The sequence below is a fragment of the Acanthisitta chloris genome, unplaced genomic scaffold (assembly GCF_000695815.1).
Source record: "Acanthisitta chloris isolate BGI_N310 unplaced genomic scaffold, ASM69581v1 scaffold26336, whole genome shotgun sequence".
Lineage (NCBI taxonomy): Eukaryota > Metazoa > Chordata > Aves > Passeriformes > Acanthisittidae > Acanthisitta > Acanthisitta chloris.
The window spans coordinates 6,951-21,762 of record NW_008676871.1 but is presented as its reverse complement, the minus strand read 5'-3'; the positions used below and the strand labels follow the sequence as shown (position 1 = coordinate 21,762).

Sequence of the window (14,812 nt, the reverse complement as noted above, 5' to 3'; positions counted from 1 at the left end):
GCAAAGAACTGCTCAAAAAGAGGGTTTGGATTAAAGAAGGAGAAAAAGCTTGATTTATGCCTCCTTTATACCTTTTCTCCCGCTCCTTAGGAAGCAAAGGATAACATAATTTATGTAGTAGAGGAAAAGGTCTTTAAGCTGATGCAATCAGTCCCTTGCTGTGACTGTAAACCATTCCTGGCTGTGACCGTGTGGGGATGCAAACAGTAATTTTCATGTATTGCTAAGTCACTGTGCTACGTTAACATTTCCAAAATAAATTCCTAGTCTGTTGTTGCTTTCGTCTGGGAGTGTACAGAACACTGGTTATCTACCCCAGAACTCATGAACTTGTTTTTTAAGATCATTTCTCACTTTTTAAAAAAAAAATAATTCATATATTCCTAGTTTGGAAGAAGAGTGTGAGTCTTCTCTTTGCACAGCTGCTTTAAGAGCTAGAAATATGGAGCTACACAGAGACATGAAAAGGTTGACTGCAGTCTTTGAGAAGCTACATACCTACGTTAGTCTTCTGGCCTTACCAAGTAAGTGTCAGTTTTGGCTCAGTTGGTTACACTGACAGGAAGGTACTACTTGTCTTTTTGGACCAGTGTTGGGTGTTTTTTTGTGGCTTTGTTTTGTGGTTTGTTTTTGTTCGGTTTGGGTTCTTTTAAACTATATACACACACAACAAATGCCACTTCTGTGACGCAAGAAAATAAGGTTAATGTTGCATTTTAGGCATAGTTTAAACTCTGGGCAAGTGTGTTCTGCAGTATGCTCTGCCATACTGGACCCTCTTTAGTCCAGAATGGGAGACTGAGTGTGTTGTAGAGTGTTTAATGCTCCACACTCTTCGTTCTGGATAGACATGGGCATGGTGCAGGCCTGGACATTGCTAAGCAGTCACAAGTACTACATTTTAAATAGTCATAGTTAACTGTAGTGGAGAAAAAAATGACTGTGGGTGTTTATAGTATGATTGACAGTGTGTCTTTTGTCATCCCTTAATTATGAAATTGTTAATAAACTACATTTTATTACTAATCATCACTTCTAGCTCCTGCTGTTTATAAGATTATTACAGCTGTCATGGTAATGACTAAATAAAATCAGGTGTAACATTTCTGTGTTTGTGTGTGTGTGGAAACTATCTCCAAATGCATCCTGTAAATAACAAGAGGAAATGGTTATTGTGTAGCTTCAGGTTACTTCAGCCTTCACTCTTTAGAAGGGCCCAGATGGTCCTTTCTACAGCAGTGAACCTGTAAGTATTTCTGCATGTGTAAGTGTTTTTTGAGACCAAAACAGCTGATACTTGTGAAATCTGAATAAAATGTAGTGAACTTGAAAGTGTATTACCTACTTACTCCAGTGCAATTTTATAATGTATGCATTTGATATTGAAGGAGAAATTATAAGAAAATTAATCTGTTATGACTCATACTCCATAATGGTTCTAATAGGTGCAAATTGAATTATTTTCAAAGCTAACTCTTATGGTCAAATCTTAGTGTTGTGGTTTTCCTTTTCTTCCTACATGATACTCTCAGGTACAAAACCAGAAGGACTCCTTAGGACAAATTACAACTTTGTGTTTACAAACATTGCTGCATGTCTTCATGGATTTCATGATGTTTTAAAAGGTGAGTGCACAGGAATTTTGTTATGTTTCAGCTCTGCTTCTTTCTCTTTGAGAGCACACATGCTCTCTCTCAGTAGCAATGTTGAATGGCTTTACCAGAGGAACATGGGTATGTTTTGTGAGAAAAAAAATCTTTTACTATAAGGGTGATGAGACACTGGCACAGGTTGCCCAGGGAGGTAGTGGCTGTCCCAACCCTGGCAGTGTTCAAGACCAGGCTGGATGAGGCCTTAAGCAACCTGATCTAGTGAGGAGGTGTCTCTGCCCAGGGCAGGGAAGGCTGGGACTGGATGATCTGTCAGGTCCATTCCAACCCCTAAATTCTATGATTCTGTGATTCTATGTTATGCTTTCAGTGAAGTAATATTTGGTTATAACTCAGATTTTTAAAACACTGATATTCCTGTATGTCCTAGAATTTCTGTACCATGTAGCTGTTTCCAGGGAGAAAATAATCCATGTAGATGAATTGTTTTATTACTAGTCAGCTGTTTAAACATTAAGCTTTTATAACTTTAAGCAAAATAGTTTTTCTAGTAGCATCGATAGCCTGGCCCCTTTTTGTAGAGTCCCTGTTTAAAACAAAAAGGAAGATTATATTACAGATTGTACCTCAAACAAAATGAGACACTAAACCAAGAGTTCTGTCACATAGATAAGTTTATGGGTAAACACTTTCTACCTCTTAATATGGTTACTCTAATGTAAAATCAACCCAACTACACTTTAACACAGGAAATAAAGAACCTAGAACTACTGAAGAAAACTTGTCAGTGGAATTCATTAGCTAACAACAGAAATGTTGTGCTTAACATCTCACACTCCCGTAGTCCAGAATGCTTGATTTGTCACTTCTCTTTTCTTTCTTGATCTAAAGTAATTGCAAACTGCTTAAGATGGCCTCTGATTATAACTTGTGGTGGTGATGAGCTGTGATTTCTCTGTTCTGTAGTGACAGTACTTCATTGTAAAATAGGTGCAAAATGTTCACTTGTCAAACAATTTTTTAACTAGGTCAAGTTGAGCATGTTTGTTCTTACATGATAACTGGTTGATTCTTCTTAAATTTTGGTGCTGTTGAATCGATATATCTAATATAATCAATATTCCTAAACTTTGTGAATGAATTTCAAAAGATTCTGTGTGTTCCTTCCCACACTTTGCCTCTCACCCCCTAAAGACTGTCCTGTTAATTTTACCTGAAAGAATTTTAGGATATAGGAAGTAACATTCTAAACTTCAGTAGTCTTCTGGATTTGCTCTGGCAGATTTAAAATACTCTTCCCTTAGAATTCTGTCATATGACCTTAACACTTGGATAGTGAATGTGACTAAAAATTCAACTTTGGCGTGTCCTGGTGTAAACACACAGAAATGGGAAGTATACTTAGGACATGAAACACTAGTTCAGTGAGAGCTTGGATCCCCCATGTAGCTCTGAGTTTTGGAACACAGAATAGACTTAAACATGCATCTTTATCCTGCTTTGTGTAATAGGCATAATGGTTGTTCCTTATGACCCCAGACAATTGTCTGAGACACTATCCTGAATAACTAAGAGTATCAGGACTAAACTTTTATACAGCTTAGAGAGGGGAGAAGCATTTGAAGCCTGAGGTCAAAAGCTGAATTTGAAAATGTGCTGACATAAACCAAAATCATAATTTGACGTATATTTGTTTTTTCCTTTCTAGATATTTCTAAGCACTACAGTCAGAAAGCTACTTTAGAACAAGATGTTCCAACTGCCACACAGAAGCTCATAACTACCAATGACTGTATTTTATCCTCTGTTGCAGCTTTAACAAATGGAGCAGGCAAGGTAATGGAGATTTTTATTTTAGCACAATGCCCTAACTTCTGCAGGTTTTTAAGAAAAATAATTTTAATTCAATGGTTTAAAAATCTGCATGTACATCTGTTATTAATAATCTATAGTATCAAGTTTGTTTTTGAGGTATTTTCAGGCTGCATGTTAAAAACAGCTGAATGAGTGATAAAAGGAGATACTGTGAAGAGGATGCTTTGTGTTAGTAAGGTCTAAATTGTGTGGAAGAGCATGTAGTTTGTTTCAAATTCTTATTGTGAAGTCTAGTTAAGCTACATACTTGGCATTTGAAAGAGTAATTGCTCTGATGAATCTTTCTGGTCAACTTAATTAAAATTGACTTCTCTTGATGTGTCTAGATTGCCTCGTTCTTCAGCAACAATTTGGATCACTTCACTACTTCGTTGAGCTATGGCCCTAAGGGAGGAACAGAGTTCATCAGCCCTCTCTCAGCTGAGTGTATGCTGCAGTATAAGAAAAAGGCAGCTGCTTACATGAAGTCTTTGAAGAAGGTTTGTTCAGCTAGCATGCTTGCACAGGGAAAGTGCAGCTCTGTTGGTATTTGGTTGTGCCAAGAGAGAATACAAACTAAGGATTTTCAGTATTTGGAATAGATGAGGTTTCTCTGAATGAGAATTTTTTTGGCTGAGGAAATGGAACCCTTACAGAAACAATGCTATTGAAAACTTTAGAAAGCATAGTTGCCCTCACAACTGAGGGTATGTGCCAATTCTGCTGTTACCCATTTCCACTAATTATTTCTGTGCCAAGACTCCAAGGAGAAGAGGGTAGCTGCTTGCTTAAATTTCCTCCTGTATTCACCAGGAATATGGAGCAAATGATATCATATTCTTACACTTGCATTCACTGTGGAGAGCAACAGAAAAAAAAGGCAGCTGAAAAGGAGGTACAGTGGAGAAAATGTGCTGAACCAAAGGACTGGACACTGCCAGATCTCCCTGCTGTCTCCATTAAAATTAAATGATGATGTGCTTAACAGTTGTTACTAAATCACTTTACTGCAATGTCTTTGGAGTGGACCTTAAGATAAATTTGATCATTAATTAACACTTGGAGATTTCTGAGCACTTCTGAATCAGCTCACCTTTTGGGGCAGTATTTCTTGTGAGCTCAAACCATTTTCCTACTGGCTGGTAAGCACTTGGAAGATGGTTTTTCCTTCCTTTACTAAAGTAAGGAGGGCGATAAGAAAAAAAGTGTATACTTATCTACTGTGTAACATGTTTTAAGGTTTCTTTTATTCCTCTGCAGCCTTGTGCAGATTCAGTGCCTTATGAAGAGGCTTTAGCCAATCGCAGAGTTCTTCTGAGTTCTACAGAAAGTAGAGAAGGTCTTGCACAACAGGTATTCTGGCATAAATCTTACTAACAGATATGATAGTGTATTTTGTAGAAGTAAAGTAGTATCAAATAGTCTCCACATATTTCTGTTTGTGATTGCTTGTATGTCTATGTATATGTGCATATACTGAGGCTCAAAATTAGACTGTAGATGTCTTGGAGTTTTTAAAGTAAACCCAGCCTGACAAGGGTAAGTTTATCTCCTGTACCTTCAGAGTGTACATGTAGTTACCAGAGACAGGATTATGCCGTTGATATCTTCAGTTATAAATACATGAAGTCAGGCAATCTTTAATCACAAATAAATGCAAAATAAAGGCAAGAATAAGGTATACTGAACTATTCATTGCAGATGTTATGTACTGTCGTGAGTCCTATTTTGGACTATGCAGGGTTTATTAGTACTGTTTCAGAATAATTAGTTTGCTTTTCAATTAGAGTAATAGATTACAGTTTATCAGTCTTGCAGCATGCATATATGTATATTTGTTCTGGAAGATGAAGCAGAGGAAGGTTATATAGTGTTTAAAAGGCCTACACAGTTTCCCATCTCCTCATATGAATGAGACTGACTAACTGATTAATACTAAAACTTCTTTATTTGCTTGAATACTCTGACTGTGCTTGAACCAGTCATTGAAGTTTTACAGGAGAAAAGACTGTGGTTTGGGGTAGTTCTTTTGTTTGTGGGGGTTTTTTGGTGTTTTTTTTTTTTTTTTTTTTTTTTTTGTAGTGGTCAGTATTCAAAGTGTATTAGTAGGGGTGAAATGAATTTCAGCTGAAATGAGCAGTGTGATCAGATGTGAACTGTTCCATAGCTGATTTCTTATCTGGACAAGTGGGTGGTTCTGTGTGAGCTGGGACAGCTGGGAGGGGAGAGGTTGTTTATCTTTCTAGCATAGAAAAAGATAATGCTAGTGCCAGGTGCATATCTTTAAAGTTTTTATCAAATTCTTCCCTGCTTTGATTTTCACCTAACATGATGCTGCTAGTTCTATGAGCTGTAGCTTTGTGATGCATGTTTCAGACTATTAAAACAGCATGGTCATTTTTGACACTGTACCATGGTTAATCATGCAGCTCAAATCAGTAGTTGTTTTCCTGCTGCACTGTTTGCTAGCTCACTTATGTAATGGTTTAAAACAATACTGTCCTCAAACATTTCCCATGTGTGGCTTTTTTCCCCTCGGGTTCGATAACCTGGACTGTAAACTTTCCTTCCTAAAGGTCCAGCAGAGTTTGGAGAAAATTGCAAAACTTGAACAAGAAAAAGAACACTGGATGTTGGAGGCCCAGCTGGCTAAAATAAAGCTAGAGAAAGAAAACCAGAAACTGAAGAACTCTCTTAGTGGGCATTTAACTGAAACTATACAAGACCATTCCCTTTCGCCAAATATAGCAGAACAAAAGAAGGAAACCACAGAAAAGAGTCTGAGGGAACCTATTAGGAGTACAAGTCTGGTAAGTGACCTTTTCCTTCAATAGAGAAAATCCACTTTCTTTGGTAGTAGTGCTGTTTGATCAGTGGAACACTGGTAATGAAAGCTTTTTGACTGTGTTGAAAAGCATTCACACTTGGGGTCCTTGTATTTGCAAAGCTGCTTGGGAATACTTTCAGCAGAGTTTGGAACTTCTTGGATTTTGAGACTTTGTTCACTGTCTTTTAGTATCACGGAGATATTTTTGTACTTCTGTACTTGTATTACTGAGGGGGAAATAATAGGTGCTTAACCTCTGGATTTTTCTGACTCTAGTTAGGAAGCCTTGCAAGTAGTGTATCTCTCAGATTAGCTCTGAGTTTCCAATACTTTTATCCATCTCTAAGTATGTTAAAGGAAATTAAAGTAGGTAATTAGTGTTTGCAAATGGGTTATAAGACTTATTATAGGTCAGTGTATAGTAGCTTAGTTTTAACTTGAAGAAACTATTCAAGCTTTGAGTGTTGTCTGGAGTGCTAATTTTTACATGACCTTTATAGTGCATACAGCTCGGGTTCAGCGATTGCTTTTGGGTGTAGCATGCATTCTGTCCTTGCTCTTCTGAGTTGGTAATTGGCTTTTTCCTGTTTACTACATGTATTTAAAATGGGTTGGCCTTTCCCCTGAATTACTACTTCTGAAGTGGTATTAACAGGAGTGTCATCTGTAAGAAATAATCAATCTGCTCAGCATTCAATGGAATTCTTTTATTTTCCTTTTCTCTTCCCACTTTCCTGCTCCAGGACAAAAATAACCAGTGAATTGTTTGAAATCCACAATTTGAAGTAAACTGGTATCTCTAAGTTTTTGATCCTCTCTTTGAATGGTTAGGAGTTTGAGGAGAGTGGCTTTTTCAAGGCACTTAATTAACTCAGATCGACATATTGTGTTTCCCATAAACCTTAATACCTGGTCCTGTTGAGGCTGGGGGGAAAATTACTTTGATTCTCTATGAAGCTATTCTTTCATCAAACTGGTTATTGGCACACACTTCTCCTGCAGAGTTTTGTCAGTGCCTACTAGCTGGAGTGGAAAGGAAGGAATTCAGAAGGTACTCAAGAATTCAGTTGGCTTTCCTTGCTCTTAAATATGACAAGTAATGTTTCAATACCCTAACGTACCTCTAAATTAGTTTCATATGATGAAGCAGTTGCATAACCATACAGGCCCAGCTGCATCTTATTGCTTTTATAGCCTTTTCCCTGTGTACATCCTAAGGGGATATATTTGGAGAGTTGGTGTCAGCTTTAATTCTGTTTAAGGCCTTCATATAATCACTCTTGTTTATGTTACAGGTGGAAATACTTAAATTTGGTTTTAGTTTGAACTGTTGCAAGATTTTTTAAAGTGTAGAGTCCTCCTATGACTGAAACCCAAATGGCTTGCAGCAACTATGGTATCTATTTTTGCAGTTCTCATTAAGTCTGTTTTCTTCCTTGTTCTAGATTGGAATGTTGACTATAACTACTGATAATGAAAAGGTAATCTGTTTTAAACATTATCAAACTAACATCTGGTAAATACTTCAATTCTGATTCTCTTGAACTTAATCCAGAGGTCTAATTAGCAAGAATACTGTTGTATAATGGCATGAGTTGCCCATGTGGCCTATATATACTGTATGGTCAAATTTCTGAAACCCATGGGGTCTTAATTTTCTTCTTCTATTACTGAAGGGTTATTTATTCATTTAAGTGGTTTGGAGCAGTGTGAGCTGTGATCCAGGTCTGCATTCTGTAATTTGAGGAAAGCACTGGTCTGTTTGTGCTTCAGTAGCCCAAACTGCATTCCAAGCCTCAATTCTTGACCCTTGAGGAAGGGCTCAAGGTGAACAAAAGTCACTGACTGCGATATCTGGTGTTGAACACTTAAGTACAGGCTATCCCAAACCAGAAGTCACACTGAAATAAACTTTGAACCAGCTGCTAGACTAAATGTTAACTCTTTATTTAGCACTGCTATAGCCTAACGCTTGCCCCAGCAGGGACTTAGCCGAGCAAGATTTGGTGCTTTCCCTTTTCCGATACCACAGGGAACTGATGAGTATTTTAGTTTGCTCCTCCTTTTCTTTTGCCAGTGTGATTAGAAAGGGTCAGGGGGACAGATAATAACTGATACGAGTTTTTCAGAGCTTCTGCATAGTGCTGAACTTGAAAGTAATGACAAGTTGAGTGAAAGCTGCCTCCAGTGGGTTAGTCTGGTGGGAGGATGTTGTGTTGTGGTGTTGTTAAGTCTAAAGAAACTTCTAGAAAATGCAACATTGGAAACAGTTTTGACTTTCGTAAGAGCTTCTCTAATTTATGTGAAGGAATTCTTCCTTGTTGGGAGAAGGCAGCAGGTTTTTATGTAGGTGAAAGGTGTCCACTTCTGCAGTGGATTTTTGTCTTCATCAGACACTTGATATGTTAAATTGGGCCAAATGCTTACCTGCTCAGTCAACTCTTTGTCCTTTAAGGAAGTCTGACATTAAGAGTCACCATCCAAGTGACAATTGCAGAGTGCCCTGCTGTAATTTGTCTGTGTTTGGGAATTTAATGCTTTTGGATAGAGCAGCCAGGCCTCAGGAGGGAAGTGTATGGAGGCAATGCTGTGGTGCAAGTATTCAGTCTACTAAATGTAAATATTTTCTGCTTAAATTTTTGCTTTGCCAGGCTCCAGATGTAGAGTCTCGTGAGGACCTGATCAAAACCCACTATATGGCAAGGATAGCAGAACTGACATCTCATCTGCAGCTTGCTGACAGCAAATCAGTGCACTTTCATGCTGAGGTGAGCAGGCAGGCAGTGGTTGTGCTGAGAACAGTAAATCTCTTTTTGAACTTTGCCCAGGCAAGTGCTCTGGTAGTGAGTTTAAATACACGGAGCATAATGTTGTATAAAAACCTGTTCCTGGAATGTTTTTTGACTGTGTTCTAGTATGCATAAAAGTGGATACCACAGAAGGACTTTTTAAAAATAAATCCTTTGATAGTCTTGTCTTGAGTGTGTTAAGAAATATAATGTGTATCATGTATAGGTTTGTTCATATAAGCTGAAGCAGCTGGCTTTAGTTACCAAGGAAGTTTTGACTTAAAGTGATGCTGATGTCATTCAAAAATATTTGAGTGTATTGTGAAGTGATGAAAAGAGCTCTCCTCTGAGAAAATTGAATCTTAGGCGTAAGTTATACTTCAGGAATTAACAAAATTGTTCATTGTATCTATAGTTTCCTGTTTTCATTTCAAATCATGAGGTAACTTTTCTTGAAAGTAGTGGCCATTTTGATTTGTGTAATTAGCTGATATACCAAGCTGATATACCAAAGCTCCAGGTTAGCAAAGCAAATCATCTTAAATAATTTTTTAATAGTAGATGACACAGCATGGAGGAAACACCTTTTCTGTGATATTTGAGCAACATCTAAAGTGATTTGTTTCTGTTGCTTTTTATGGAAAATTTCCTAGAAGTTTTGTGAAAAATAAGATATTGGCAGTATGGTAATTCTGTAAAATGAAACACAATGTTTCCTTTTATGTTACCTTTGCATTTAAAATTGTGCACAAGCTCTTAAGTTTCTTGGAATCTAAATATTACAGAAAGATGGAAAAATCCAAAGTAATCACTTAAAGCTGCCACAAGACAATACTCTGGAACTAACTTTCCTCCCTTGTACCCTCCCTGTCCTATTCTTCTTGATAGTGCCGAGCACTTGCCAAAAGGTTGTCTTTAGCAGAGAAGTCCAAGGAATCTCTCACAGAAGAGCTGAAAGTAGCTAGTCAAAACATCAGTAGATTACAGGCAAGTAAATTGTTGTATAATGTAATAGATGCATTTTGTAATCATGTCTAAGGGGAACTTGGAGGGAAAAAATTACAATCACCTAATATGGTCATGCCATTTACTAGGTCTTTAGTGATGGGATGGAAAAATTCTATGGTATGTTGAGAAGAGTCTTAAGTAATACACTTGAAATCGCAGGTATGAAGTTTAAGTGGAACATTTTTGCAAGGAAAAGGTTATAGTAGCCAAGCCTGTGGTTTAGCACATTTGATGTCAAGGTTTCTCATGAAAATGACAGGTATTTGATGTGAAAAGGTGTGGTTATGTGACTGATTTCAGATGATACAAGGAATTCTTAATCCTGTCTTACACCTGGACCCCAAAGTTTTTAAAAATGCCAGGTTGATGTTTTTATTTTGAGACAGATACCTTAATCTTAAGCAAGGATAATTTTGGGGTAATCTTTAGGAAGCTGTTGTTAACCATAATCGACCCTTACGGCAGACATCCTGTAAATGTCCTGTCCCTTTGTCCTTCTTCCCCTCCACACAACTGAGATAGGAGACAATAGTATATATATAAATATAATATCAAGTATATATATAAACATTTAGTTCATAAATGCCTTCATGTTTTCTTTACGTTTAGTTTCCATCTTTATTGCTCATCTGTCTGTGATGGTGTGTACTGAAATTGCTCCATCCAGGCAGTGAATATAATGTTGTGTTCATGAATGCTTGTTTTTTAACACTCTTGATTTGTTCCTGTAAGAAATTCCACAGTCAATATCCAGCTCAGCATGAGATGTTAATCTCTAACTACATATTAAACTTCTAAGAAAAGACAGCAGGCACACTGTATTTTTAGTAGTCTGTAATATTGAAACGTAGATTTGGTTAGGTTGGCAGAGTCCTCTGAAGGTAATTTGGTCCCCTCCTTTGGTCAGAGCAGAGAGAGTTCAGATCAAGGTGTTGAGTCAGGTATTTCTGTACAGCCATGCTGGCCTTCTGCCACAAGCACTCCACTTCTCAACCACTGAACTGTTCCTTGCCCTGTCCATGATGATTCAGCTTTCCTGGGCCCCTGTAACTTCCAGGGCAGTTTTACCTAGGGTCTTGCCAAGCAGATCTTGAAATAAGCCAAAAATCTACTCTTCTTAATTCTAGGGTTGCTGTAATTCTACTATTCATCTTGCTTGCTTCCCTCAGGATCTTAAATTCCACTAACTTATGGCTGCTGCAGCCAAGGCTATCACTGGCTTTCTTCACATCCCTGAGCAGCTTTTCTTATTTGTGACTAACAGATCCAGCAGAGAGCATCTCTTGGTCCTATTGATCACTGATATCAAGAAGTTCTTTGCCCCACTCAAGACAACTCCTGAGTTGCTTGTGTTCTACCTTGGTGCCCTGCCAGGATATGTCAGAGAAGCTAAAATCCCTAACTGAGGGTCAGGATCTGTGGATGTGTTCAAGCCACTCCTTCACATCACGTGTGATTTCTTCCCTTCTACCCTGTTCTTCCTAAAGTGTGTGTATCCCTTCATTGCTGTGTTCTAGTCATGCACACTATCTCACCATGTCTCTCTAATCCGAGGGAGATCATAGCTCTGTAACTGCATTGATTCCTTCAGCTTTCTATGCCATGTGTGTTCATGTACAGCCCATGCTCTAACCCTGTAAACATTACTTGTATCCTGGCTGGAAGCAGTGTTGGAAAACTTGGCTGTTTGGTCTTTTATGTAAGCCATAAAAAGTGAGAGAAAAATCTAAAGGAAACAGCAGAAAAATAAAGGGAACAAACCACGCATGAGACTTCAGGTAAAAGAAAAATGGCTATTGACTTTCTTTCATAAAGCAGAAGGGTTTGTTTTAGCTTAATTGCACACAGCATCAAAAGTGTAGCTTACTACACGGAGATAGAAGTTGTCTGCTCTGCTGTTGTCACTAATATTGATCAAAGGCTTCTGGTTGTTTTATTTTTCCCTTAGGATGAATTGATGACAACAAAGAGAAGTTATGAGGATCAGTTAAGTATGATGAGTGACCATCTCTGCAGTATGAACGAAACCTTAACTAAACAAAGGGAAGAAATTGATACACTAAAGATGACGAGTAAGGTAAGTTGGCAGGTGTAAGGCACTGGCTGCAGTCTGGAGGTTTGTGTGTTGCGTTTGGTGCTGCTGCAGTCTGCCCTCTAGCAAACCAGTTCACAGGCTATGATTCTTAGCCAATTGGAATGGAAACTCCAAACCTGGTCCTGCACATTTCAGTGAAGGAAGAAATTCTTACAAAGCATACATGTGGGAAAGAGCAAACACTTCATGTCACTGCTTTACAGTAGACTTTCAAAGTGTACCCCCTCATGGCAGATCAGTACCTTTTTTGTTTAAATGTGCTGAACGTGGAAGTATTTGTAAATTCAGCTACTGATACCAGGTGTTTATGGTTAACTTATTGGTAGGAGTGTCCCTTCTGCACTCCTGTGGGTTGCACCGTACTCTGTTATTGGCAGTTAGTCTCTTTCTCTGTTTTATTTCCATATTCCAGCTTGTCTCTTTCTCATGTAGGAATGAATAAGTTGCCACTTTTACATTCTTCTTTCAGGTTGAAATGCACACTTAAATTCTTTTCCAAGCAAGAATTCTGCCCTCTTATCAAAAACAAGTTTTTGACTTATCTTAATAATGATGAAAAATACAGGAGTCTGGTGTTTTGAGCAGTCAGTGAGTAAACTGTGGTATATCTTAGTCTGATGCTTCTGGGGGAGGAACAGATGTTGTGAAGGCGTTTGCCTTTCACTCATCTGGATGTGAAATGAATAAATTAGCATTATTCTCCTTAATTGAGGAATGCATGGAAGCAGGTTTCACTGAAAATAAGTAAATAAAATCAATGTTTTGATGAAAGGTCTCATGATGGCAATTTTTATATTTCAGAATAAGCTCCTCCCCCCCTTGTATAGAACTGTTTTTCCTCAGATTCCTGAGTGTTTTAACTTTGCATGGTATTTTTTTAAATTGCTTTTTGGTGTATAAGCTCTTGTGTTTTTTGAAGGAAGCTCTTGGCTGCATACTGACTACGTCACTTCATATTTATGAAATGTTTGCTGGAGTTTTTCACCTGCCATGCTTTTAATTCTTGAAGTAGTACTTTGTCTGCAAGAGGGTACCTCAGAATCTCACAACACTAGACTGGGTTTTGGTACATGTTACCAAATGTAGGAGGTGATTGAGGTGAAATCAAAATGATGCAGTTAAAGCCATTATCACTTGGAGAGAGTTGGTGGTTACATTGAAAACCAAATGTTATCTTGAGGAAATAGGCAGACAGAGAATTGCCAGTAAATAACTAATGCACAAACATTTACTTTAAGCTGCACATTTCCTTTGTGGAATTGTTGCAATTCAAATGTGAGTTGGTCAGCTGTGGAACAAATTCTGTTGTAAACTAGAAATAATCTGTATAGGCAAAGTTAAAATTGTTTTGGAATAAATTATTGGGTATGGGATTGATTTTTAATTTGAGGCAATTATCCTATAAGGTTTATATTTAAAATAGCACTTGAGGGTGAATTATAGTTTGACTTGCTTTCACTGCCCTTACAGTATTAATGGTGTTAATATAACTGAGTGTCTTGGGACATAGCTCAAGTGTCTCTTTCACAGGTTTCAGTTGAAGTGAGGTGCTGTTGTGCTTATTTGAAATATTTGGTACTTGCCTCTTATGCCTACAGAAACAGAGGGATTATCAGAGCAAGCAGTTACAAGCTGCCAATATTAAAAGTCTATCAGCTGCTTATTTTCAGTTTGACTGTACTTTGTTTGCTGTAGGCACAAATTATCAGACATCAGGTTTTGTATGTTATCTGTCTAGATTTTCTTATCTGAATTATACGTTCTGTTCACTTGTTTCTTGTTGCAGGGAAATTCCAAAAAGAACAAAAACCGATAGCTCACAGCGAAGTCTTTGGAAGCTGCTGCTGCACAGGATGCAGAGAGTGACCATTCATTATCCAGTTCCTGTTTGTTCCAGGAAGCAAAGGGTGGTATTGGGTCTAGTAAAAACTGAATTGGTGCTGTAAATGGCTTTAAAATATTTAGAACTTGTAACAGATAAAACAGAACTTAATGTTGGCTCTAAACCAGGAAATACCCACTCTGTGGATAATTTATATAGTAATGACCTTCGGTTTTTACTGTGCACTTTTTAAGACCAGGTTTTAATTTCATGTAATAACTCCAGGTTTTGTATATTTTCAAATATGTTTATGCATTAACAAATTTGGATCCGTGCAGTAGTTGTCGGGTTTTGAGTTCTACATTTGTCAACATGTACATTCCGTTACTTGTTAATAACAGTCTAAGAATGAGTTTTGAGACTTTCTTTGGCCATGCAAGCTTTGCAGTTACTGTAAATGTATTATTCCTGTTCTCAGCCCTTTTGAATTAACTTGAATTGTGGCTCAAAATGAGTTTTACAAATTCACACAAGTAAATGGGATCATTATCACAGCGACAGTGGAAACTTTTCCTGCTTGCATTTGCCACTTTGAGTTTTGAAGTTAAGAGCACAAATAGCTGAATTGGAATACTTCTATGAAATTGCTTTAAGCCCTTACTATAACATTTTGTTTACACATATATGTATATATATTGGTTGAAATAGCTGTTTCAAGCTAGAGGAAACTGTGATTGTCATTTGCCCCAAAAGAGTGAAACAATGTGTGTAGAATAGATCAGCTTACTGTGCTCTCTTACAGTAAAG

At 37.7% G+C, this 14,812-nt stretch overlaps 1 protein-coding gene across 1 annotated transcript in view; it reads left to right on the top strand.

The window, feature by feature from the left end:
• The window catches only part of PPP1R21 (protein phosphatase 1, regulatory subunit 21), a 28,722-nt gene extending 14,723 nt beyond the window's left edge, over window positions 1-13,999 (top strand). Inside the window, exons 11-21 of the mRNA XM_009076308.1 lie at window positions 388-524; window positions 1,533-1,625; window positions 3,319-3,446; window positions 3,812-3,964; window positions 4,725-4,817; window positions 6,041-6,274; window positions 7,737-7,772; window positions 8,943-9,059; window positions 9,969-10,067; window positions 12,037-12,165; window positions 13,970-13,999. Of these exons, the coding sequence (XP_009074556.1) occupies window positions 388-524; window positions 1,533-1,625; window positions 3,319-3,446; window positions 3,812-3,964; window positions 4,725-4,817; window positions 6,041-6,274; window positions 7,737-7,772; window positions 8,943-9,059; window positions 9,969-10,067; window positions 12,037-12,165; window positions 13,970-13,999 (1,249 nt within the window). The remainder of the gene's footprint in view (window positions 1-387; window positions 525-1,532; window positions 1,626-3,318; window positions 3,447-3,811; window positions 3,965-4,724; window positions 4,818-6,040; window positions 6,275-7,736; window positions 7,773-8,942; window positions 9,060-9,968; window positions 10,068-12,036; window positions 12,166-13,969) is intronic.
• The last annotated feature ends 813 nt before the right edge of the window (window positions 14,000-14,812 follow it).